Source organism: Staurois parvus, unplaced genomic scaffold (genome assembly GCF_062004578.1).
Source record: "Staurois parvus isolate SC_StPar_1 unplaced genomic scaffold, SC_StPar_1.0 ptg000025l, whole genome shotgun sequence".
NCBI classification, from domain to species: domain Eukaryota; kingdom Metazoa; phylum Chordata; class Amphibia; order Anura; family Ranidae; genus Staurois; species Staurois parvus.
In genome coordinates, this window is record NW_028317821.1 from 26,172,603 (window position 1) to 26,197,420 (window position 24,818).

The 24,818-nt window shown below is 39.4% G+C and overlaps 1 protein-coding gene across 1 annotated transcript in view; it reads right to left on the reverse strand.

Moving 5' to 3' along the window:
* The window catches only part of LOC149472001 (solute carrier family 23 member 2-like), a 194,677-nt gene that overhangs the window by 27,921 nt on the left and 141,938 nt on the right, over window positions 1–24,818 (reverse strand). Inside the window, exons 7-9 of the mRNA XM_089652729.1 lie at window positions 8,272–8,525; window positions 7,635–7,799; window positions 4,520–4,628 (exon numbers count right to left, since the gene is read on the reverse strand). Of these exons, the coding sequence (XP_089508855.1) occupies window positions 4,520–4,628; window positions 7,635–7,799; window positions 8,272–8,525 (528 nt within the window). The remainder of the gene's footprint in view (window positions 1–4,519; window positions 4,629–7,634; window positions 7,800–8,271; window positions 8,526–24,818) is intronic.

Genomic DNA, 24,818 nt, shown 5'->3' on the forward strand with positions numbered 1-24,818 from the left:
TATACAAAGTGTAAAATCAGTCCATATAGTGGTGTCTCAAAAGTCCAAATCTACAATGCATTCACAGTACTCTTAATTCAGTGTTATATGAGTGCAGACTCTCCTCCAAGGCACCTCGTGTTCATAACACACCTTCCCCAGATTCATTGACACTCACCAGATGGAATAAATGATAAGCAATAGTGCTTGCATTATCACACTCTTCACTGTGTCCCCACTCCTTTTGTATAACCCGCTGACAGCGGGTTGAGGCAACACGCACTCAATAGTAAGCTCTCTTAAATAATAAATGGTCCTCAAAAGAAAGGAAAATATCAATAGTGTAAATCTGCTAAAAACCAGAATTTATTCTATCTCCAATAAAATGCTGCTCACAAACAAATATAGTATATTAGCCCATTAACATCCTCACAGAAGTCCCTAAATCTGTACAAGTGTGTTGCATCAGCGGCGTCTCACCTGGTCCCCTCACTGACTGCAAGCGGAGTGTTATTTCCGGCGGGGAATGTGAGGTCACTTTTGGTTGTTGTGCAGTCCAAAACTAACGCGTTTCATCACCCGGTTTCTTTGAAGAGTTGGCTCCAGGGCACAGTAACATTTCTTTTATACCCTCCTACCTTTACCACTTAACTCTCCAGGAGCTGGATACAACCCAGTACTGAAGAGATCAAAGGTGCTCAGTCTTGTGGCTGGTCCTCAAACTGCACTGCAACTGTTTTAACTTTACTTAGCTATGATTTCTTCAGTGGAAGCCATCATTAAACTGTAAAGCTTTGTCAATTTAAACACCCAAAGTTGTCATGTGATTTTTTAACAAATGCAGTTCAATAATATCTCTAAAGTTAAAATCTTGCAATGTAAACAAATGTACCAATGTATACAAATGCAAGACTTCCCAAACCAAAAGCTAATTGTAATGTTCTGGCATGCATTAAATAAAACTGACAATTTCTCAGAACACTGATTTAATAAGGCCCTTAATGAGAAATGGGAGAACTTGTATTAAGTCTTTATCTGACGAAGTGACATCTCTTATTAAAGCAGAACTAAGCCTATCAGTTTAGCGCTTTCCCAAAACAGTTACATTCAAGGCATGCCACAAATGCTAACTGTTACAGTAGTCTGTGCTTTCAACCAAATTGTCAAACCATGGAATGGCCGGTGTCATAACTGATCACATGTGAAGCAGCATGAAAACTGCAGATCAAACAGAGGTTAAAATGGTAGCTTTCGTGGCTGAAAAGGGATAAGAGGATTTAGTTCTGCTTTAAAGGAACTAACCAGGGGCAGACTGACCATTTGGAAACGCAGGCACTGCCCAAGGGCCCGGGGTCAGTAGGGGGCCCCATGAGATGCCCCTGGTACCTTTTTCATAGGCTTTTTTGAGTTTGGGCAAAGACACGGGCCCCATGATCCCCTATTGCCCGGGGGCCCCATGAGTTGTCAGTCCACCCCTGGAACTAACACTAGTTCATAAGCTTTTTTCGCTCTCTAATTAACTGATCAGAACAGTGGTCTATGAAGCTAAGCTGATTAAGTAGCTTCTTCTTAGCACTCACATTCCTCCATCTTTCTTGATCGTACTTAAGCAGCTGGGTTTGGCATGTTATTAGTTTATACTTTATATATAGATATTTGGTTAATTTAGCCAGGCCTCTAGGTAAAGCAGTCCCAAAATCAAAATTCCAAAAGCTCCTGTGCATGAGTGTAGAGGGCTGAAGACGGGGATGTATGGTGGAACCCAAATATATGCAAAATTTCTAGCGTATAAGCCAAGTCTTGCTGCTCCCGTGTACGACAGGGGAAGTCAGGAGTAACTGCAGGAAAAAATGAAACAAGAGTGCACTGGCCTAGCTCTTTAACCCAGATAACAGCTTATTTAATGAAAGTTAAAATATCCTCAAAAAACAAGAGGTGACAAATCGCTTAACAAATGACAATCACTGGAAATATGCTCCATATGGCACCAAGGGCCCCGACATAAAAGAAGTGTCATCCATATGTTGGGGCCCTTGGTGTCATATGGAGCATATTTCCAGTGATTGTCATTTGTTATGTGATTGTCACCTCTTGTTTGTGAGTATATTTTAACTTTCATTCAATAAACAGTTGTCTGGCTTAATGCGCTGGGCCAGTGCACTCTTGTTTCAGTTTTAGGATGGTAGACTTTATCAGCCAAACCAATAGCACCCACATACATTAGTATCCCCAAAATAAAGGTATGTACATCATTGTGTAAAATGTGCATTTCTCATAGAGTATATACAATTTGATTCTATGTTTTTCATAACTGATCTTTGGTAGAGTCCTCATATCCTTATTTGCAGATCCCTAGGATATGTACATCTTGTTTGTTTGTTATCCCTAAGTAAACACAATTCATACAAACCTTGCCCATACATATTGTATAAGCTGGAATGTAGATGCAACTATACTGGACCCTCTACCAAATTTTTTTCATGATGGCTACATGTGACCTTTCTCTATATTATGTGCCGTTTTTCATGAGTGGCTAAGAGATTATTTTACAGTAGCACCATTCACTGCTGGTGCTTAGTGGCCTATAACACAACCTATATAATAATGGTCAGTAGAAAATGCCAGTCAGCAGAAATGGCAATCAGAAGAAAATGCCCATTTTCAGTACCTTGCTGGAAGTACAAAAATGTTCCGTTTATGCACTGATGGTCAGTGAAAAATGCTACCTTTATATACTGATGGTCTGTGGAAAAAGCTCTCTTTATACATTGGTAATCTACAGAAAAAAACCTAATTTTTACATTAGTGGTTGCTAGAAAATTCTCCTTTTATACACTGATGGTCAGTGGAAAATTCCATATTTATGCTTTAGTAGACAGTAGTATGAGCATGTTATGGGAAATGCAGTTTAATCAAAGATACAGGTGCAAAGTGTACTCAATTCTAGTCATTGAAGCAGTGAAGGTGGGAAAGGGACCCTGAGATCCTGGGGATTAGAGAAGGCTGTAGCCACATGTACCTCACAAAAAAAATAAAATAAAAGGTTAAATACTTCATCTATAGTGCATGGTGGTAATCTGAAGCAGTGTTGGCTGCCTTCAGATAAAGTTGGCGATATGTTGTAACCGGGTGCAAGCTCATGTTAGAGTCAGCCTTGTCTTAAAAAACCCTAAAAAAAATGTTCTTTTAAATCATGATCTATAGAATAGTACTTCTGCAATGTAGTTTGTCTCTTTCTATGTACTAAAAAAAACTGGTTGATCCTGCCTGTTCCTGTGTCCCTATGTGTACTGACCACAGTAATCATGGCTGCCAATCAATGATACCATGGTCAGTTTACATGCCAACATCATACCGCTGTCTTTACAGTCTCTCCCCCTCCCCCCCCCCCCCCCCGTCACTCCCTGCCTGGCAATTCAGTAGTTCGTGTGTTTGAGAACCAATCTCAATGCAATACATTTGTGGTGCACAGTGCACCTGACTAATCTCTGTGCATGCCTAATTTTTGGCCCATTGTGGTGTGAATATGCTTTACACGCATTAACACAATCAGTGGTTTCAGCAGGAAGTTTCGCTAATTTAAAAAAAATCTTTAGATGGGCATCTTATTGAACACAATATACAGGAATATGGGAAGCGGTAAAGCCATAAATGCACACACAGACACACACAGAAACACACACACATTTAACAGGATAGACTAGTGTATGTATTCAACCTTACCGACTATGTGACTATATGACATAATGTTAACACGCTGCAGCAGACCGCCTTGGTGAAAAAGGGACCCTAATATGTCCATTACACATTTTTACTCTGATTACGGATTACTATTGATTTGTTTTGAAAAAACACTGATGCATAATAAACTGGCGGGGGTGATGCAGTTTGGCATCTTTGACCTGGAAACTTGATGTCCTTGCACTAGTAGACAGGAATAGTGGAAATCTCTCCCCTTTATAGGCCCATGATCAGTGTAACAGAGTAACTCACTTTTCCTGCTAACTTCTAATTGTGTCCCAGTCCAAAGGCAGGGTGCAGTCCTGGTATTTCTGCAAGCTACTTACACAAATTGAAATCTTCCCACATACAGTCATTCTGCATGTCAGCCAAAAACTAAACTGGTCCAGGTTGCTGGATAAGCTCTCATAAAAATCTGCCTTTCTTAAAACTGAATTCTGAACTGAATTAAGGTAAGCTTACAGCCATACTCCTAAACTGAAACTCATGTGTCCTGACTTCAGCTTTAAATGTGGGATAGAATATCACAGACACTGACAATAGCTAACATCTGCAGAAAAACTGTCCCTTGAAACTCCAATCTGACTAGGCCTCCCTGACCCTAGGTCATGCAAAAGTTATATAGACTGTTATGTTTGGTAGTTATGCTACTGTGCATAGACATAGATATGCTGTAAGGCCTGAAGAATATATTGGCTTGCCTCATTCAGTAACAGTCTCTTCATTACAACATATTAAAAACATGAGAGACTCGCCTGTACTAAGAATATATTCTACAATAATAGTTGATGATACATACCTGTACTGATAACACCAGGATTATCTGCTAGCCATGTTGGAATAACAAGGCCAGAAAACATAGAAAATCCCAAGATAAACAGGTTTCTTGATGAGTTTAAATCAACATACTAAAAAAAAGAGGATGAGTGTCAATTATATACATACTTACCCATATAATGTTGGTATTACTTATTTGAAACTACAATTGTTAAGAAACAATACTGATGTCCTCTTACTAAAAAATATTAAACACTATGGGGTTGATTCACTAAAAGGGCAAATAGACTGTTCATTTCATAAGGAAATTTTTTCCCAGGAGCCTAGGGAATGAGGTTAGGTTCTGCTGAATCAACCAATCACGTGTACACAAATATCCTCTTTTTTTTCCATGTGCATGATTGTGTATTCTTTACAAAGTGAAATTTTACCACATTCACTAAGCTCTGGGGAAAATGTATTTGCAAAGTGCAAATTCCCTTTGCAAAATAAACAGCATATTTGCCTTTAGTAAAGCAACCCCTATGTATGGTTATGTACCCTGTTTACTAAACGTCTGTCCTGGTAAAGAATAACCAAGTTAAATATTGGAATGGCTGCAAAGTGATAGCAGCATGAAACATTGTCACAGGATAAGGTCTTTCTCAGGTCATAACTCCAAATTCATGAAGACAGACGCCGTAGAGAAGCTCCAGGGGCATGCCTGAAAACACAGAGGGAGTTCTGTTCTCTGATGACAAGCACTGTTTAAAGAAATTGGGAGAGCTGCAGCAATAGAGTACAATGATTGGGCAGTAGAATGGACAATGTTTGATATTTGGGAAGACATTGAATCTGTTTTTAGATGTAGGAATAAAAAGATAGGCTGATTTCATAGCATGAATTTTGTGGACCCTGCATGTCCCCTTCAGATATATCTCCTAGGGCAGACCTGACTGTTCACCTAAAATATTCACTTCCTACAATTTTTGCCACACTGCCAAGTTGGTCAGGGTCAATGGCACACATGGGTCTTGCATACACATAAAGACATCAGGTCAGGCTGCAGTAAATAAGCTCTCCTTGGTTTGGACTGGAGGTGACCTTGTTCACCACAGTGTCAGCAGTTCATGCAGGGTCAGGACCACTGCTTAGGCTAAGTGATATGACCCTTGGAACCTTCTTGGTTCATAGATAAGCAGACATGTTTTGGAGTTTCAGAGGTAATGATGGCCTCTGGCATGCTGCATAGGTGGGTTAAGCCGGTGGGGTGCAGGTACTGAAAGATGCTTAACAACCAATGATGTGACTGGCATGGCTTTATAGTGAATCCTGTGTTTTTTCAAAACACTTTACAGTAAAGATAACTCCAAAAATAGTTGTGTTGCCCCATATTGGTGCTGCCATTGGGGAATCTCCAGGGGTAAATTTCTTTTGTGCTAGATCTGAAGATCTGTGCTAGAAAAGATCTGAAGTGCATTTCTCCTTATTAATTAATCCTTCTCTGCTCCACCTTCTTCACAACCAGAATTATCTTCTTATGCATTGCCTCTGAAAGCGAGTGCAAGCAGTGGCAGGTGGATTATATGTGATAAGATATTATACACTTTGCTGTGAATAGCACAGATACATGTTAGTGCAATGTTTAATTAAGAGTTGATTTTAAACAATACCACACTGAAGTCTTTGTATTATATATTTGTTTGTGTACCACTGACACTAACTGTTTATGAGACTATCTGGTCATGGAGATGTTGTAACAGAAAAAAATAACTAAAAAGAAAAGTGCTTCATACCGCTCTGAATGCACAGGTCATTTACCTCTGGTGGCCACCCATGAGAGTGATGGCATTGGGCAACACAACCTTTATTTTTGCAGTGGTTTCTCTGAAGACAGGAGTCATTATTGAAAGATAGCTTTTCTATTTTAAACACGTTTATTTGTATTTATCATACAGTATAGAATATGCAGTACTCTATAATTAAAAAAATATATATTGGGTTACAATTTCCTAAAGCAAAGTCTATAGGTTCATTCATTCATTTCATATTTATAGAACAATTAAAGAAAATAACATGGGAACAAATGTGGGGTTGTTACACACAGAGATCAATAAAATTCCTTGTCTCATTTTCCCAGGGACAATCTGTATACATAGATTGCACTTAATTTTCTTTTGCCATCATTGCTTGGGTTTTTTTCATTTTAGCTGTGGTTTTGTACAGTTGCTTTTGCTAGATAGCACAAAATATTGGACTGCAAGTCCATCCCCACCATCAGGGGCCCCAGTGAAGAAGCAGACTGGGGCTTAGACTCTGTACCCTTGGGAACCCCAAGTTGGTGATCCACAAGGGCTCACTACCACAGATTCTTGACATTAGAAACAAATATTATCATTCCCACTGTGAAAAAAAAACTGAGAATATGGAGAGAAGATAGCTGTTACTTTTATTCCCTGGGAAAATTAAACAACGACTCTCATCGGTGTCTTTAAGCAACAACCCCACATTTGTTCTCATGTTTCTTTCTTGATTTTTTATAAATAGCCCCAGAGTGTTGTACATAGAGTACATTTGTTTTTATCTTTAATGTGATATATGTTAATATTAATCCTGGGGTCACTTAATATTAATTCCAAGAATATTTATTAGAGGCTAAACATTTTACACATAAGTAGCAAATAAGATTTGAAAAGCATTCTGCAAATCATGTTATGCAAAGTTAGTGTTTATAAAAACTGTACTTTAAAATCCAACTCCAGCCAAAACTTTCTCTTCTAGTTTTGTACAGAGGTGGAAGGTTTTTATTGCTGTCTATGTCCCTGTTGGGGAGATTTATTCCCTTCCAGGGGAGAATTTGCAGACAAAGAAGGAAGTGATCCGATCTCTATTTGACAGTGACAATGACAGAAGCACATTTATTTGCTAAATAGGGGAAAGGATAGAAGCTCTCACAGGTTTTTATTTCTCTTTGTGTCCCATCACTAAGGACACAGAAAGCAATAAAAACACATTTTTATGGAGATAGGCTTTAAAATATTGAATACAATATATCATACCACTATAAACCAAAACACAATACAAAATAAACTGCTGAAAAAATACAGCAGTCTTAATTAAAAGATTGTTATAACTGAAAATTATATAAATGATATTACCTGGAGATTTGAAATACCCACTGCAGCAATCATGCCAAACATCACCATAAACATTCCTCCAATTACTGGTTCTGGAATTGTAATAAAAACAGCACCAAATTTACCAAACATTCCAAGAATAATTAAAAGGATTCCTGCTGTCTGCATTACTAAACGGCTCCCAACCTAGAAACATTAACAAGAGAAGTATAAAAAAATATTGTATGGTGTGAAAGCTTGTTTTTTTTTATCTATCTTATGCATTAAAACAAACTGGTTACAAGTTATAACAAATCTGAGCATTATGGAAGCTTTGGATTGTTTGCACATGCTTCCTAAAATTGTATCTACCTTGGCCAGTTTGCCAATTTTAAACCTGGCCACAGGTTGCAGGAAAGAAAATTGATTGATTCCCTCATCAACACAGTCAGTGTTGAAGGGGGGGAATCCCTCAAGCGGAGCCATTGTGTTCTCCCAGCAGGGAGACAAAAAGATCTGTAGATTTGAACACAACCAGTTAACAAATTGGGTGACCTGACAGAAGAGTGAATTACTCTCTTATATCTGCCAAAATCAGTCAATTCAAAACTCTGAGCAGAATAATCTTTTAAAATATAAATAGCCTAAATGATTACATAATTTAAAAATGTTAATTCACCTTTGTTATCCCTAAAGCTGCAATATTCTGGCTGTATGAGGTAGTTCCATTTCCCGTTCCCCAAATGCCTGCCAAAATGCATCCAATCCCTTCCATTCCTATTCCCCGATTTAAAGCATGTGTTGGTGGGATTGGAGCTCCTGATAATCTTGAACATGTGTAATAATCACCAACTGACTCAACAGTGGAGGAGAGAACTCCCGATATCATCCCTAGCACAGAGGAAAGGCTGACTGTTGGACATCCCCATTGACCTACAAAGTAAATAAAGCAATATAAATAATTAAAATTGCAAAACTAAACAACCCATTTAAAGCACATAAGCCATATGAGTAGGCATTGAGAACATTTGTAAGAATATACCTACTGACATTCTTATTTAGTGACCCATGTTAATGAAGGGTTCATACCATTTGTATGCCAAAGGAAATAAAATACATTTTTATATCCATCACATTTTATTAAGGAACAGTTACACTCAACATTACTAAAGTGTAGTTGGATTTGGTGAGTGTTTTCCTGTTCAATTCAATTACACACATAAAGCAATTCCAAAAAAGTTGTGATGTTTGTGGAGGCTTTCTGGGTTTAGGAAAAGAGTTGAGTGTCACACTATACACAGTAGTGGCGTTTATTTACTAAAGTTGGAGAGTGCAAAGTCAGGCTCATTTCTGCATAGAAACCAATCAGCTTCTAGCCTCAGCTTGTTCATTTAAGCTTTGGCAATAAAACCTTGAAGCTGATTGGTTTCTATGCAGAAGTGAGTCTGATTTTGCACGCTCCAGCTTTAGTAAATAAACCCCCGAGTCCTATAAAGTTTGCATTCAGGAAATTATAGTTTTTGGAATAACCTAAAATTGTTCTATTATATCCCCATTTTAGTTTACTCGTTTAAATAAAATATATGTGTAAAACAAAAAAAACAAAAACAAAACAAAACAAATGTCTGTAGTTAAACTAAATGATTAGTAGCTGAGCATTTCCAAATAGGTTGCTAATTCATGATAACTCTTGGATGGGCACCTTACTATGGAATGATAGTTGTATTTTACTGTCCAGAAATATTTGCTTACATTTTATTACATTCAGGTATATAAAAAGAAATTCCACATTTAAGCAGAAGATTTTACTTTCATTCATGCTGTTTAAAAGAAAAGGAAGGCACTGTTTCTAATCAGATGTGGCGGTCTAAGGACTAGAAATGTGTCTTCGTCTTGGTCATTAATCTATTAGCTGAGGAAACTGTTTCATAACATCTTACTGATTTCCAGCTGTGGATCTGCCGTTTTACTTTTTCTTCTTGTGTTTTATAAGGTTATTTCTGGGTCCACCGGTGGCATTTTCCAATTATTAGGCTGTATCATTGGTGAAACATTTTGTTAAAGGTTAAGTTCACCATTCAACTAAAACTGACTATGCAGTCAAGGGGCCCTGTTATGTTAAATACACTGGAGCTTTGTTTAAGTGCCATCTCTATAGGCCATGATCAGCATCTCTAAAGCCTGTCTGAAAAATTCTACTGTACAGTTCAGTCGCAACCTTCTTAGATGCAAGGATGTACCATACATTAGGTGCTCACTGCCCAGCGTTACAGAAATGACTGTTCTCATGGTTCAAAACTCTTGTATGTGCTGTGTACTTTCCCTTCCCATTGTAGCAGCAATGCTGAGAGTGCTGAGAGTGCATCCACTTTCTTATGTGATCCTTGGTTCAATGTATGGTGCATCCTAATATTTAGGCAGGATCGGATGGAACTCTACAGTGGGAGTTTTTAGGCCAGGCTTTGGGGTTGCTGTTCATGGTCTATCTATACATCATTTAAATATATGAAATTTACAAAATGCTGCAGTGTTCTTTAAATTACTGGGGACCTTTGACTGCATAGTTAATTTTAGTAAAAGATGAGACCTCTTTTGTAAAAACTACAAACAAGAAAGTTTCTCACAAAGAGAAGTGGACCATCCACAGGGCTTAATAAAAATAATTGTATACTTTTCTAAAGTATGAAAGAAAAACTAATCTCATTTAGACTGGCAATATAATACTCAAATCAATATACTATATCATATACTAAAATCTTTCCATTACGTCTTCATGCACATTGGACGTTTTTACAGCTGCAGTTTTTGGCTTTTGGCGGTTTTTTTCTACAGCCAGTAAACTCCCCAGCATGTTATCCTACTTGTCCATGCACACATAGGCTGTAATCAGCATTTTTTGGCAGGAGTGTTCTTTGGCTGGAAAAACCCCCAGAACTAGTGAGTTTCCAGAGGAGTTTTTTAGCTGTAAAAAACGCTCTAATGCTGAAAAATGCGGTAAAATGCAGCAAACTGCAGTAAAACACAGCAAACCAGCATTTTTGGACTTTTTTTTAGAAAAAAAATGTTTTTGCAAAAAAAAAAAAATGCTAAAAAACGTAAACGCGACTAAACGCTAATGCAAAAAAGCTAAAAAAATGCTGAAAAACTTGCGTTTGTAACGTGACTTTACACAGTTTGTATGGAGCCTAAAACAAATTTAGTAACAGACATTAACTACCTGCCGACCGCAGATAGCCGAATGACGGCTTCACTGCGGCCGGCCAGTTCTGAGTGGACGTCATATGACGTCCCCCCAGAACGCGCTCTGGGGCGCGCACCCGGCTATCTCCGTGATCTCTGTGTCCTACGGACACAGCTGATCACGTGATGTGGTAAAAGGCCAATCACAGAGGCCTTTTACCACCTGATCAGCGGTGTCCAATGACACGCTGATCAGAGGGAAATGCAAGTGCCGGTTCTCGGCTGCACTTTCCTCACGCTGTCAGATTGTGAGGAAAGTACTGCCGAGAACCGGCAGTTGTCAGAGCGGGGATGATCAGTGCCCTGATGATCGGTGCCCAGCAGTGCCACCCGCAAGTTCCGCCCACCTGTGCCCAGCAGTGCGCCCACTAGCTCCGCCCACCTGTGCCCAGCAGTGCACCCACCTGTGCCCAGCAGTGCACCCACCTGTGCCACTCTGCAGTGCCACCTACCTGTGCCCAGAAGTGCCACCTACATGTGCCCAGCAGTGCCACCCACCTTTGCCCACCCACCTGTGCCCACCAGTGCCACCCACCTGTGCCACCCACCTGTGCCCACCCACCAGTGCTGCCCACCAGTGCCACCCACCAGTGCAGCCCAGCAGTGCTGCCAGTCAGTGCCACCAGTCAGTGCCCAGGGGTTGTGCCAGTCAGTGCCGCCAGTCAGTGCCCAGCAGTGATGCCAGTCAGTGCCGTCTATCAGTACCCATCATCAGTGTCACCTATCAGTGCCGCCTATCAGTGCTGCATATTAGTGCCGCCTATCCGTGACACCTCATTAGTGCTGTCTATCAGTGCCGCCTATCCGTGCCACCTCATTAGTACTGCCTATCAGTGCCCTTTAGTGCTGCCTATCAGTGCCCATCAGTGCCGCCTATCAGTGCCCATCAGTGCTGCCTCATCAACGCACATCAGTGAAGGAGAAAAAATGCCTGTTTGAAAAATTTTATAATAGAAACAAAGAAACTTTTTTTTTTTTTTCAAATTATTTGCACTTTTTCATTTTATAATAGAAACAAAGAAACTTTTTTTTTTTTTTCAAATTTTTTGCACTTTTTTATTTATAGCGCAAAAAGTAAAGTGCCCAGTGGCGATTAAATACCACCAAAGAAATCTCTATTTGTGAGAAAAAAATGATCAAAATTTCATATGGGTACAATGTTGCATGACCGTGCAATTGTCAATCAAAGTGCGGCAGCGCTGAAAGCTGAAAATTGGCCTGGTAAATAAGGGGGTATAAGTGCCTGGTAGGCAAGTGGTTAATAACATCAGTAATTTATTACTATTTTAAAACAATGTTGGGAACAGCCAGCAAATCTTTAATGGTTGTGAACTGACCCAATATGAACCAACTGATGACTTCACTAATCTGTAATAGTGGATAGTCAGCTGTACCTGACTGTCCACTAAGGCTGCAGACTGATGCACAGTCAGACTAATTTACAGAAAATCTTACCTGCCTGCACCTGCCAATTCCTTAGCAACCACTGACATGGAGGAAGCTGTCACATAAAGTAGTAGTAGAAATACTGCTGCCCTATACATTATGATGTTCGGAATAAAACAAGTGAAACAAAAAATTGTATGGGCTCGATCATGAACTGGGCTGTTTGCGTCTATAGACATAGACATATACAGCCCAGCTCCTTGCCATCCCCTGCTCCCTCCTCCCAGCATTTGGTTGACAGCAGCAGAAGCCAATGGCTTCTGTCCCTCAGTCCCTGTGAGTGGAGGGAGGAGAGAAGAGATGCAGCCATGCACATTGCTGAATCAATTGAGTACATAGGGAGGTGGGGGAGCACAGCAAGTTTGTTACCTTAAAGGATGAGTTCACCTTTTAGAAAAAAATTATTAATGCACTTTTTTTGCAGGAAAAAATAATGCATTTATTATTTTTGTCTGCAGGAGCCTGTAGACCATTGCACCAGTGATCAGCAGACCGCTGGTGCCATGTACAGTTGCAAGAAAAAGTATGTGAACCCCTTGGGATTACGTGGAGTTTTGCATGAATTGGGCATAAAATGTGCTCTGAACGTCATCTAAGTCACAACAATAGAAGAACACAGTCTGCTGAACATAATACTACACAAACATTAGATGTTGCCATGGTTTAATTGCACATAACATGTAAACATTCACAGTGCAGGGAGGAAAAAGTATGTGAGGCCCTAGCTTAATGACTTCTCCCAGAGTTAATTGGAGCCAGGAGTGAGCCAACCTTGACTCCAATCAGTGTGATATTGGATGTGTTGCTGACAGCTGTCCTGCCCTTAAAAAACACACACCTGTTTTGGGTTTACTGGTTTCAAGAAGCACTGTCTGATGTGAACCATGCCTCGCAGAAAAGAGCTCTCAGAAGACCTACGATCAAGAATTGTTGACTTGCATGAAGCTGGAAAGGGTTACAAAAGTATCTCCAAAAGCCTTGATGTTCATGTGTCCACAGTAAGACAGACTTTCTACACATACTTTTTCTTGCAACTGTAAGTCTCCTGCAGGTCTGTCAGTATATCTGCTTGCTTGTACAGGATGTACGGGCAAGCAGATATACTGACAGGAAGAATGAATGAACTACCACAGCGCCATGGTAATTAATTTAGGACTACAAGCTGACAGCTGCAAAGGCTATCGGGACTTGTAGTCTCTCATTCATAAATGATTGTGAATGAGTGATGCGGCTGTGTGGGTGGAGCCACTTTTTTTTTAATTTGACAGCTAGCAAGGGAGGAGAAGAACCACTGCTAGCTTTGAACTTATCCTGTAATGCAGGGAATGCATTAAGGTAAAAATGTATTAGCTTTGGAACCACTTTAACCACTTCCCGCCCAGTCAATAAGAAATGATGGCTTCGCGGGACTCTTGTCGATCTTGGTGGGCGTCTAATGACGTCCTTCTCGGATCGCGCCTTGTGTGTGCCCACAGGGCAGTGCTGTGGCGAGATCTGTAACTGGATGTGTACCTCGGACACGGCAGATGACAGATCTGTGTACCGGCCCCATTGCCAGTACCATGTGATCTGCTTTGACTAATCACAGCAGGTCACATGACAGCTGTAATCAATGGATGGCTTCCTTTCATGCCATCCATTGTATACAATTGTGTCACTAACTATGACTGGTCACAGTGATCACATGCACAAACTGGGCCAATCACAACTTATCTGTGTCATGTGATTAGCCGTGGCCAATCACAGCTAATCACAACAAAAAAACCTGAATGAATCGATTTCATTCAGTTAAATGCTTGCTTATAGCAAAGAAATTCTTGGCTATAAGCAATCATATTGTATAAAAAAAAAATACTGATCACTTCCCCAAAGTAGTACAATTTTACTATGGTAACATTATAGTAATTTGGTCATAGTGTAAGATGAAAAGAAAATTGTAAAACAAAGAGAAAAAAAGTAATAGAAAATAAAATAGATAATAATAAAATTAAAAAAAAAATTCTTTTTTTTTTGTACTGTCACCAGTCAGTGTCCCTGATCACCGTCCCACCAGTTATATAATGATGCTTTACTGCACTGGTGACAGTATGTAAAAAAATATATTTTTGTGCAAATAATTTTTTTAATTTCTTAATTTACCGAAAAATTATGACATAAAAATTACAATTTCAAAAGACTTGCCATGCCTCTTATGAAATATGTCAGACTATCTACTTTGCAAAAAGGGGTAATTTGGGGGATATCTGTACTGTTCTGACATTTTTAGATTAGCTTGGCTGTCAGTAGTTCAGGATTGATCAATTTTCAGAGATATACCATAGTTTGTGAACTATAACTTTCCTACAGACTAAATGATAAATACTGATTTGGATTATTTTTACCAAAGACATGTAGCAGAATACATCTTGGCCTAAATTTATGAAGAACAATTATTTATTTGCAAATTTTTATAACAGAAACAAAGAACTTTTTTCCAAATTTTCAGTCTTTTTTTGTTTATTTAGCAAAAAATAAAAACCCGAGTGGTGATTAAATACCACCAAAGGAAAGCTCTAGTTGTGTGAGCAAAATGATAAAAATTCAGTTTGGGTACAGTATTACATGACAGGGCAATTGTCATTCAAAGTGTGAGAGCGCTGAAACCTGAAAGTTGGCCTGGAAAGGAAAGGGGTAAAAGTGGATTATATGAATCAAACTCTGGTATATCTATATGTTTATCGATTTGTATATTAACCATCATCCATTAACCAACCAATCTTCATTGTAATCTTGCTCTTGCATTGTTTTTCAGGAGATCCAAGACCCATTGTTTCATATTGTGTTTTAAGCTGGCCATAGATGGAGTGATTTTCTTTCCTGCAACCCATGCAGGAAAATCACTTGATTCCCCCATCAACACAGTCAGTGTTGATGGGGGAATCCCTCCTGTGGAGCCATTGTGTTCTCAGCAGTGGTTACTGCTAGCAGCTATAAAAGCCACTAGTAATAATTGCATGTAAAATCTGGCCGGCTGGTTGTATCCAAGTTGATCGATCGATTGCTCATACATGGTTCGAATCTCAGCTGGTTCCTGCTGAATCAGCTGAGACTCAAACTGTCTTTGGCCAGCTTTGGAGGACTTTGGTGTTCTGCAGTGTGATACAGCTCTGTCTAATGTTATATATGGAACAGCTACCAGCTTTTCTTTAAAAGCAGAGTAGATAAACTATATCTTTATAAGTGAGGTCTAACTTTTTTCTGTTTCATTTCATAGGCTTCAGCTTGCAGCATTGGCTAGGCAGAAGTTTGATTATAACAGTGTCTGACTTCGCATATGCATAAAACTGATACTTTGCAAACTCTTTTCCTTAGGGTTGCAATGTTTTCTGAATGTTAGCAACATTTTGGTCATGCAAATTCTTACAACTGCAAGCCCAATTAATGCATAAGTTGAAGTGTTATTGCTAATTTTTGATCCCCGCCCCCCCCCCGATTATTTATTAGCACTGTTAAAAGTCAAATATAGCTCTCACTTTTGTTCTCCTCCAGTTTGCACTCAAGGGTCTGGAAAATTTCAAAGGAGTTTAGTATGATCCTTATCTATCCAACTAAAACTCACTAACGACTTACTAACTGCAAAAACCAATGTCTGCTGCAATACTATTAAGCCTTTCTGATACAGTTGACCACCCATGCATTCAGTATCATCTACAACTCTCCTCCCTCTCTTTTCTCCTTTCCTCTTCATCTTTTTATAGGGGATCCCAAGGCTCTGTCTTTGGACCCCGTTAATTCTATATTCTTGCATTCCTATACTACCACTGAAATATTGCTAATTGATAAGATAGAGCCTAGCGTGTGCTTGATAGGCTTTGTGAAGTATGAGAAATTGTATCAATACATTCTTAATTAAAGATCAGGGATGTCAGGGATGAGCTGGTGGTTCAGTCAGAAACTAGTTTCAGACTGAACTTTGGTTGTTAGGCATTTGTCCTGGAATCCACGTAAGCAAAGAGGCTAGGATAGCAGTGACATAATTGCTATATTATGCCACTACCATTTGTGCTCCATTTGTGCTCCTTCCCTTATATAGATGACAACTCAATGAGCAGTACCATCAGGGTCAGTTGTGTGTTCTGGGTCTGTCGGGTTTTTAATTTTAGTGTTCCCAGGGCAGTACATCCCCAATTCCCTCCAATACTATTTTTAACACCTTCTTGCATATTCAGAAAATTGGCATTTTAAATTTGACAGATTCAGATCCCACTGGCTTCTGTGGAGTTTGGCATCCAAATTTCTTTGAAGTTTGGCGGACCCCTGCTGAACTGAACCCAGGGCAGTTCAGCTCATAACTACAGATGACACAAAAATCTACTTCTAGTAGCTGAACAAAGCAACACAACATGACTACAATAAAAACAGGTGTCAGCCCCTCATCCTTACACTTGGAACCATTGAAATACTGCTGATAATTGAGTCTAGGGTGTGTTAGTCTAGGCTTTGCGCAGTATGAAAAATTGTATAAATACATTTTATATTCCTAATTTGATACTTTTGGCTAATTTTCAATGGGGTTTGGTTTTAGCAATCCAAACTTCTTTGAAATTAATTGAACCTTGCTAGAACCAAGCCCAGGGCAGTTTGGCTCATCTCTTCTGATTAAACACCATTTTTTCACTCGCATTAATGTTTTCATGTATATTTTTCTGATTCGCAGAGAATCGTGCAAACAAGGCATGTATACAACCATGGTTCATTGTTGTATTTCTATGTACAGACTGGACCAATCTGCATCCATATATTTTGGATGATGAAAAAAATGTAATTTGCTGATTCACTAAATTTTCTCACTTGCAATGACATTTCTATTGTCAACTCTCAGCCCTCTCTGTCCAGATGTATAGTTGTAAAATAAATCAGCGGAATATTGAGTAAATGATGTGTGTAACTGTATAAATCTCCTTTACTTACAGCAATGTGTATGAGCCAGGAAAGCTAAAAAAAAATATCAACTGCTGAGAAAATAAAACTTAAGATTTCTCATTTTGATCATTTTGCTTTCATGTTCCTGTTCCAGAGGAACAGGAACCTGATTTCCAGATTCCCTGCATATTAGACGATCATGATATGTTTTCAATGAATTTCAGTGATTATTTTTTTAAATAGACATCACAGATCAAGGATTGTGAAATGTGTGTGAAAGTTCAGTTCCTTAGTGCTGAACTTTCCAGTTCATACTACTTATCTTGATATGAGGATAGATCATGTCATGTGTGCTACATTAGCAAAAGATAACAGATTTTTCATTAAAACATCACATATCCAGCATTTCCTGTAAAGAGCATTTATTTTTATGATCTTCTTCTAGATAGTTCCATTATTGACTATTGTGTGATTACGGAAGCACATTCTTACATAGATCCTTTTGTTAGTTTATAAGGAAAAATGTATCACAATATTGTATATTGGGCAAATTCAATATAGGTGCCATCAGGTTTCTGACATCTGTCAGAGCGTCTGTTAGATGTGTTGTTGCAATTTTATATATTGCTGACATATTGCTTGAAGTTAGTTTAAATGGCTCAGATTGCTTATCTCTCTATCAAGGCCAATAAATAACTAAATATAATTCATTTTGGGTGTCAGACTGAAATAGTCACAAAGTGATTTTATAAGGGATTTGAAAGTACTTACATTCAATAAACAAAGATGCAAGGATGACCCTAATTATCATATCCTGGTTTCAGAGAACTATTGAGCTCTCTTAAGCCATGTCTTTGCAGCTCATACCAAGTTTGCTAGCTAGCTTTATCCCTAACCACCCCCCATGCATGGAACTTTTGGACTAAGACCTACTATATTCCCTACTGGCTGAATGCCCAATGCCTTAGCAAAGTCCAATGCTTTGATGAATTGCCAGGCTATCAGAGCCTACAAAAGTAGTCTAATAGCTTTAGATTTCTAAACCATCTATTCATAGCCACCAAACAGGCGACAGCTGTGAATAGATGGTTTCGAAATCCAAAGTTGTGCTAGACTAGAAGACTTCTACTCTTAGCATAATAGAGTTTAAAACTAGGTTAATGCAAACAATGATTTTCAAGAAACTGTTTGCCATATATTTTTTTCTCCAGCCCTGAGTTTCAACTGCTGTTTATTCTTTATAAAAACACATAAAAAAGTAAAATGCAGCTGTATATAAGTGTAAAAGCCATATTTTATTTATTTTGAGACAATAATCTGCTGGATGCGAGTAGGGATGATTAGCCAATTTCAGTGAACTTGATTTTGTGGCAAAATTGAATGATTCCCACTTGCTAAAAGTTTGCCAAAATTGCCCTTTTATTTCACCTTGAAGATTAATAGAATGACCCCATTACCTTCAGATGTGTAGTGGCCGCATGCATAATTTATGTTCTCCTTGGACATGAGGTATGATGCATGAAAAAATTAGTTAATATTCAGTTTAGTCCATCTGGCTTTATAATCATTTTGTAGTGAGACATCAAAAAATCTTACCTGTAAAGTAAAAATCAAGCTAACCAGTGAATTCCTAATTTGAAATTATAAAGGCTGGCACCTCCTCCTTTATCAGATTCAAAGTTATTCTTCCTAAATCTGTTCATAATTGGGAGAGTGATCAGAGAGGAAGGAAACTATTTAGATTTATGTAATATATAGTGTCATGTTTTGGGGGGTTTCCTTCAGTGGTAGAACTTCCCAGTGAGTTCAGTCTGCTCCAGAAATGCTGGTTAAGGGCTTGCTCACACACATTTATTAACAGAATGGAAAACGTTCACACAGAAAATCAGTTTCCAACTCAGAGGTTTCCACCATCAACACAAACATAAATGGTGTTGTCTTGTGGCTCTCTCTCTCCAGCGGCACTGCTACTTAGGCCTTGGTCCTCTAGGTCACCTGACACAGCACCCTAGTATACCTGCACAAACTCTGGACCTTGGCTCTTTTCAAGTTCCTTGCTGCTCTGTCACCTACTGCACCATGCAGACATACACACTCTGGCAGCCCTGTGCAGCCTCTCTTGCTCCTGGGAAAGAATTCGGAGTCCTCCTGACCCCAGATGCAGAGACCTCCTGTCTCTTGGGTGGAGCCCTGAACTATTGTCAGGCACTAGATTATAAAACCTGTGAACACCTGCACTGTCAGTTTGCTGGTTTCTGGCAAGACCTGGACACAAAATTGGAGACTCCTTCCCTCCCAAATCACTTCAAAGTCTCCAAACTCCAGAAATCATAAATTACAAAACCTGGAAAAAGATGTAAAATCACCTTTCTGGAGCCCCTTAAACTGTATTCTTGAGAACCCGGAGTCATTTTCCCCTGCAGGGCCTGGCGCTGCCACAATAGAGATGAGAGAACCTTTAAAAAGTGCAATCAATTGTAATGATGCTAACTTTTTAAAATATGAGAACCTTTACAGTTCTGAATTTTCAATCTAGAAGTCTCACTGAAGTCAATGGAAAACCAAACCAGGCTCCAAAAAAACATGTATTATGTAGCAACGCCTTAAATTGTGCAGAATAGTTTGGAAAGCCCTACCAGGTGAAGAGACCAAAAAAGGTCTGAGCCACTTCCTTTAAAAATTTAATTAGGAATACTAAGATAGAAGAGTGGAATCCAATCTACTAACAATGTCAATGCCATACCCCTTACTCATTTACATTGGTGGTGGTGGGGGGGGGGGGGTATCTGAGGCCTGCTTTTTTGTAAAGGTTTCCAGACTCCCACATCCACTATGCCAGAGTTGTGGGTAAGTTTCTTTTGTCCTCATCAAGGCACCCCCACATGTTGAGGGCATATGGCCTGGTATAGTTCAGGAGAAGGTGGGCACATGCTGAGGGAGGTATAGTATGAAATTTGGGGGCTTCACACTATTTTTTGTGTGGGGGGGTCTTGATAAAAATTATTAGAGAACCCCATACCATTTTTTCTCCATCTATCATGTCAACCTCTGTCAGGTCCCAGATGTGAACCTGCAACCTTGGCTGTATCTAGTAGTATCTCTTGTTGAGCCACCTGAGATGCTGGACAGCAATCTGAACAATTCCTAACACAAACTTCCTATTTAAGCCATTCCATTGCATTTCCTGTTTGCCAGATTTTTGTGCTCTATGCATCCAATATCTCGCTCTTGTCACCCCTGCTGCCATCCGTATCTTCACTGCCACTTGCTACCAACCGTTGGCTATACTTCTGCTTGATCCCTACCTGCTATATTTGCTACTGGACCCTGGCTTGCTCACCTACTGGCAGGGTGATCATGTGGGTGGCAACCTGGTACTGACATGCAGAAAAACCCATCTCCACCATCAAGAGCTTTGGTGAATACCAGTTAGTGCTTAGACTCTGTGCCTTGGGTGAGCCTGCATTATCCGCCAGGGTGACCTACTTATGCTCTCATCCTGCTGGTCGGTGGGAACTTTTCTACTGTTAATGCTATTGGTCTTCAAACCTGACCTCTGACTGTGACATCCTCAATCATGTAGTGAAGTATGCCTCATTGTTTATTTATTTATTTTGTGGCATCCTTCTTAAAATTCATACCAGACCTGAAAAAATCTACACCAGAACCTCATCTAGGATAAGGGCCCACTAAAGATGAATAGATTGCCAGCTGCTCTGTTTACAAACAGAATGAAGCAGCCGAGAATTGTAATTTTTTGCTGAAATTTAATTTAAGCACGCTTCTTTTCTCTGTAATGTCAATTTTGGTGCAGTAGGTTTTATACATCGCACAGATCCACCTCTTCATAAGCAGTTGTAATTTTCCTGAAATTAAATGTAATTTAAACACACTTTTTTTTCTGTAAATGTCAGTTTTGCTGCAGTAGGCTGTATACATCATACGGATCCACCACTTCATAAGCAGGTTTTAATTTTCCTGAAATGTAAATTTAATTTAAGCACACTTTTCTTTGTACACATTGCACATTTGTATACATCGCACAGGTCCACCATTTCATAAGCAGGTTAGGACACCCCCCAGGCATGTTAGTTAGTTTTGCGTTTTTGATATTTCACTTCAATTATTACTAAAATCACTGCTCACAGCCAAATTGAACTTTTTTACATTTTATTTTGCTTTGGTACATGTCCCCCAGAACAATGCCTAGGCCCCATAACATTTGCTTGATAATCCCTTGCCTATTAGCCTAAAAAATGGCCATTACTGTTTTTTAATGTTCATCTCCTATTAACTTCAAAAGGCTTTGGATTTGGAACTAGAACTTTACTCATGTTAACAGAACCTACCTCATAACAATCCTTGATATGTTCAGATCCTCACTATTCTGTAGCTATAAGCATTGTGGAGAAATTCATCTTCAAAGCATACAGCAGTGGCACAAAAATCTATATGGAGAGCAGACACTTGGCAGGTCAATAACTCTCAAATGTAAACACACAACAGGCATTTCTGAGCGGATAAAAAAAATTATCAAAACCCTGATTTTAGAGTATTTGTTCTGATCTTTGGGAATCTCTGAAAATAAATAAGCCCAGTGTACAAGCAGGCAGAGCAGCCAGCAATGGCTTGTTTAAAAGCTCATTTATTACTTGTTAAGAGTATGTAATTACTTTATTGCTCACAATCTGAGCACAGGTGCACTTTAAGAAGACAATAAATTCTATTTTACACTATACTGTATGTTGTTCTCTCTCTCTCTCTCTCCCCCCCCCCCCTCTCTCTCTCTCTCTCTCCCTCTCCCTCTTCTTCTCCTTTCCTGCACCCTCTCTGTATGTGTCCATATAAATGTATATAATACACTATATATATATATATATATATATATATATATCAGCTAGCAGAAAAACATATTTTAAATCTCTTCTTTTGGATAGAGCATGGTGCATTGCAGTTGACCTAAACATGTGGATAATTTACATGTGTGTGCATGCCCAGTGGAACTTTTAACTCTTATAACACTTTTGTGCACTTTATATATGCTAAGGGGAGTGGGGATGAATTGTGATTCCTTCATCTGGCCCCGGTTTGATTGCAGGACACAGCAGTAATGTAGGTGTCAGAGGATGTGAATGCAGCTTTTGACTAAGATACAGACATCTGACAGTACGCAGAAGTGTTGATGAGTCTGATGGAAGCTGCAGTGCTAAAATGGAAGGAAAGTAGGATACACAGACCACTGGATAGAGGAGTACACATCTTCTTCTAATGCAGAGAATCGGATGCTGGAATATTTTTTTTTTACTGACAAAAAGCGCTTTAATGCTAACTGATTCTTAAGGTGAATTAACAAACTTTTTGTACTTACCTGCTCTTCTTGGGTCCCCCGCCAGCGCTCCTGGATCCTACTCTTCAGTGAGTGCCCTCAGTGGGTCCCTATGGGGAAACTCATACTGGCCTGTTCCCAAGCCCCACTGTCTACGTCCATAGACAGAGACAGCAGGGCACAGTCATGTCCCCTTCTCCCTCATAATAGTATTTGATTGATAGCAGCTAATTTCTTCTGTTGTTATCAATCTGCACTGTGAAGAGAGAGAAAGAGAAAAGAGCCTCTGCTCTTGTGCACATTGCTGGGTCACGATCGGCTCAGGTAAGTAAAAGGGGGATGAGGAGGAAATTCTATTATACAGAAGGTTTTCACCTTAATGCAAAGAATGCATTAAAGAAGAATTCCGAGAAAATTAGTTCTGCTTTAAGGTAAGAAACCCTGAGCCTTTATAACCACTAAAAGTGGAGTTCCACTCAAAAGCGGAAGCTCTGCTTATTTGCCTCCTCCCCCCTTTCACTGCCATATTTGGCACCGTTTTGAGGGGGAGCGGTTACCTGTTTTTGACAGGTACCCACTCCCACTTCCGGCTAAGTTCGCTGGAAGTTCGGCCCACTCTTCCCTCCCACAGTCTCCTGGGAACTTTCACAGGTCCCAGAAGACTGCCAGACCAATTAGGAGGCGCAACGCGACTCGCGCATGTGCAGTTGGCACTAGGCTGTGAAACCGCAAGCTGTAATAGCCTGGTGCCAACAGTTGAGATGCCGGCGCCGTGGAGGAGAGAAGGAAAAGAGGGACGGCACGGGTAAGAACATTGCTGGACTCCGGGACAGGTAAGTGCGTGTTTATTAAAAGTCAACAGCTACAGTTTTTGTAGCTGCTGACTTTTAATAAACACAAGAACGGCTGGAACTCCGCTTTAAGCTAAGTGAACATTTACATGGTTAACATGCTCTATTTCTTTGTCAATTGACCTCACTATTTGCTACTGCTGTTAGCACTGCTGGTGAGTACAGAATGTCTGTGGTGTAAATGCACAATGCCACTTATATTATGAAAAAAAAACAATGTCATTCTGTTCTAAAAAAAAAAAAATCACATGAAACTAAAAGGTTCACAAGATAAAGATTATGAACAGCAAAAGGACACTCTAATCAGTTAATACTGTGTGACTGAATTTGTCGGTCACAAAGACAGCCATTTGATTGAGTTTTGTAATGTCTTCCTCTTTGTGTTTATGACTTTTAAGTTTAGACGAGGAATGTATGAGTACATTAAGTTTGTTACAATTTAAGAAAAAAAGATCTTTTACAAATCAAGCAAATTGAATCATTTAATTTTGTACCTTATCAAATGTGAATATTTGTAATCAACATATTGAATCATGTGAACCCACTTGCACGAAAGCCACATGCTGGAGGAATAATGTGATAAACTGTAGGTTATGTATTTCAAAGCAGATTCAACCGGAGGTGAAGAAATAAACAAACTAAATCTAAAATGAGAATATAGTACTATGCTTTCTTTCACAATATCACTACGTAAAGCATCATATATAGATCTGTTACTCATTCTTTTTTACATTATATTTGCATTCTAGTGTACCAACTGAAAATTTAAGGCTGGCCATTCACAGTTCATTTTCTCTTTTCATTTAGTCAGTGGGCTAAATTAAGAAAACCTAGCATATTCCCCCATCCACACAGCAAGGTGCATGGAGGAATCTCCCCCCACCATGAAACTGTATTTTGACAGTGACACTCACTGATTGGCTGCTGCCAGTGGTGATCAGAAAACTACCCTTTGATATCTGTCAATTGAGGGAGGTCACTCACTGATCGAAATTCATCCAGTCCAGTAGGGAATTTCAAACACTGCACTAGCAGCTTGACTCTTGTGCATCAAAAAAATCTCTAATCTCTAATAAAAGTGGCTGTCAGTCCATGAACAACTCTGCTTTGGTCTGCTTTAGTAATGCTGTAGACTATTTCTAAAAAATAGCAGAGCAAATACATTTTTTAATACCTTTTTTCTATTGGTCATGTGGTTGGACAGCTCCAGGTCCTGGGAAGCTGCTCTGGCTGGCCAGGAGGTTCTGGGAACAAGGAGCCTTGCAGAGGAAAAGTAACTGGATGGAGGAGAGTGATGCCTGGAAATGGAGTAACACTAAGATGACATTCCTGGAGATCTGGGAATCAAAGAACTTTGCAGAGAGGTTGTTGACTGATTTGGAGGATCCCTGAGGCTGCTGACAGGTACAAAATGCTGGTTTAAGCTTCAAGGCTCTTAGTCTGCACCAAAGTCCTTAACTG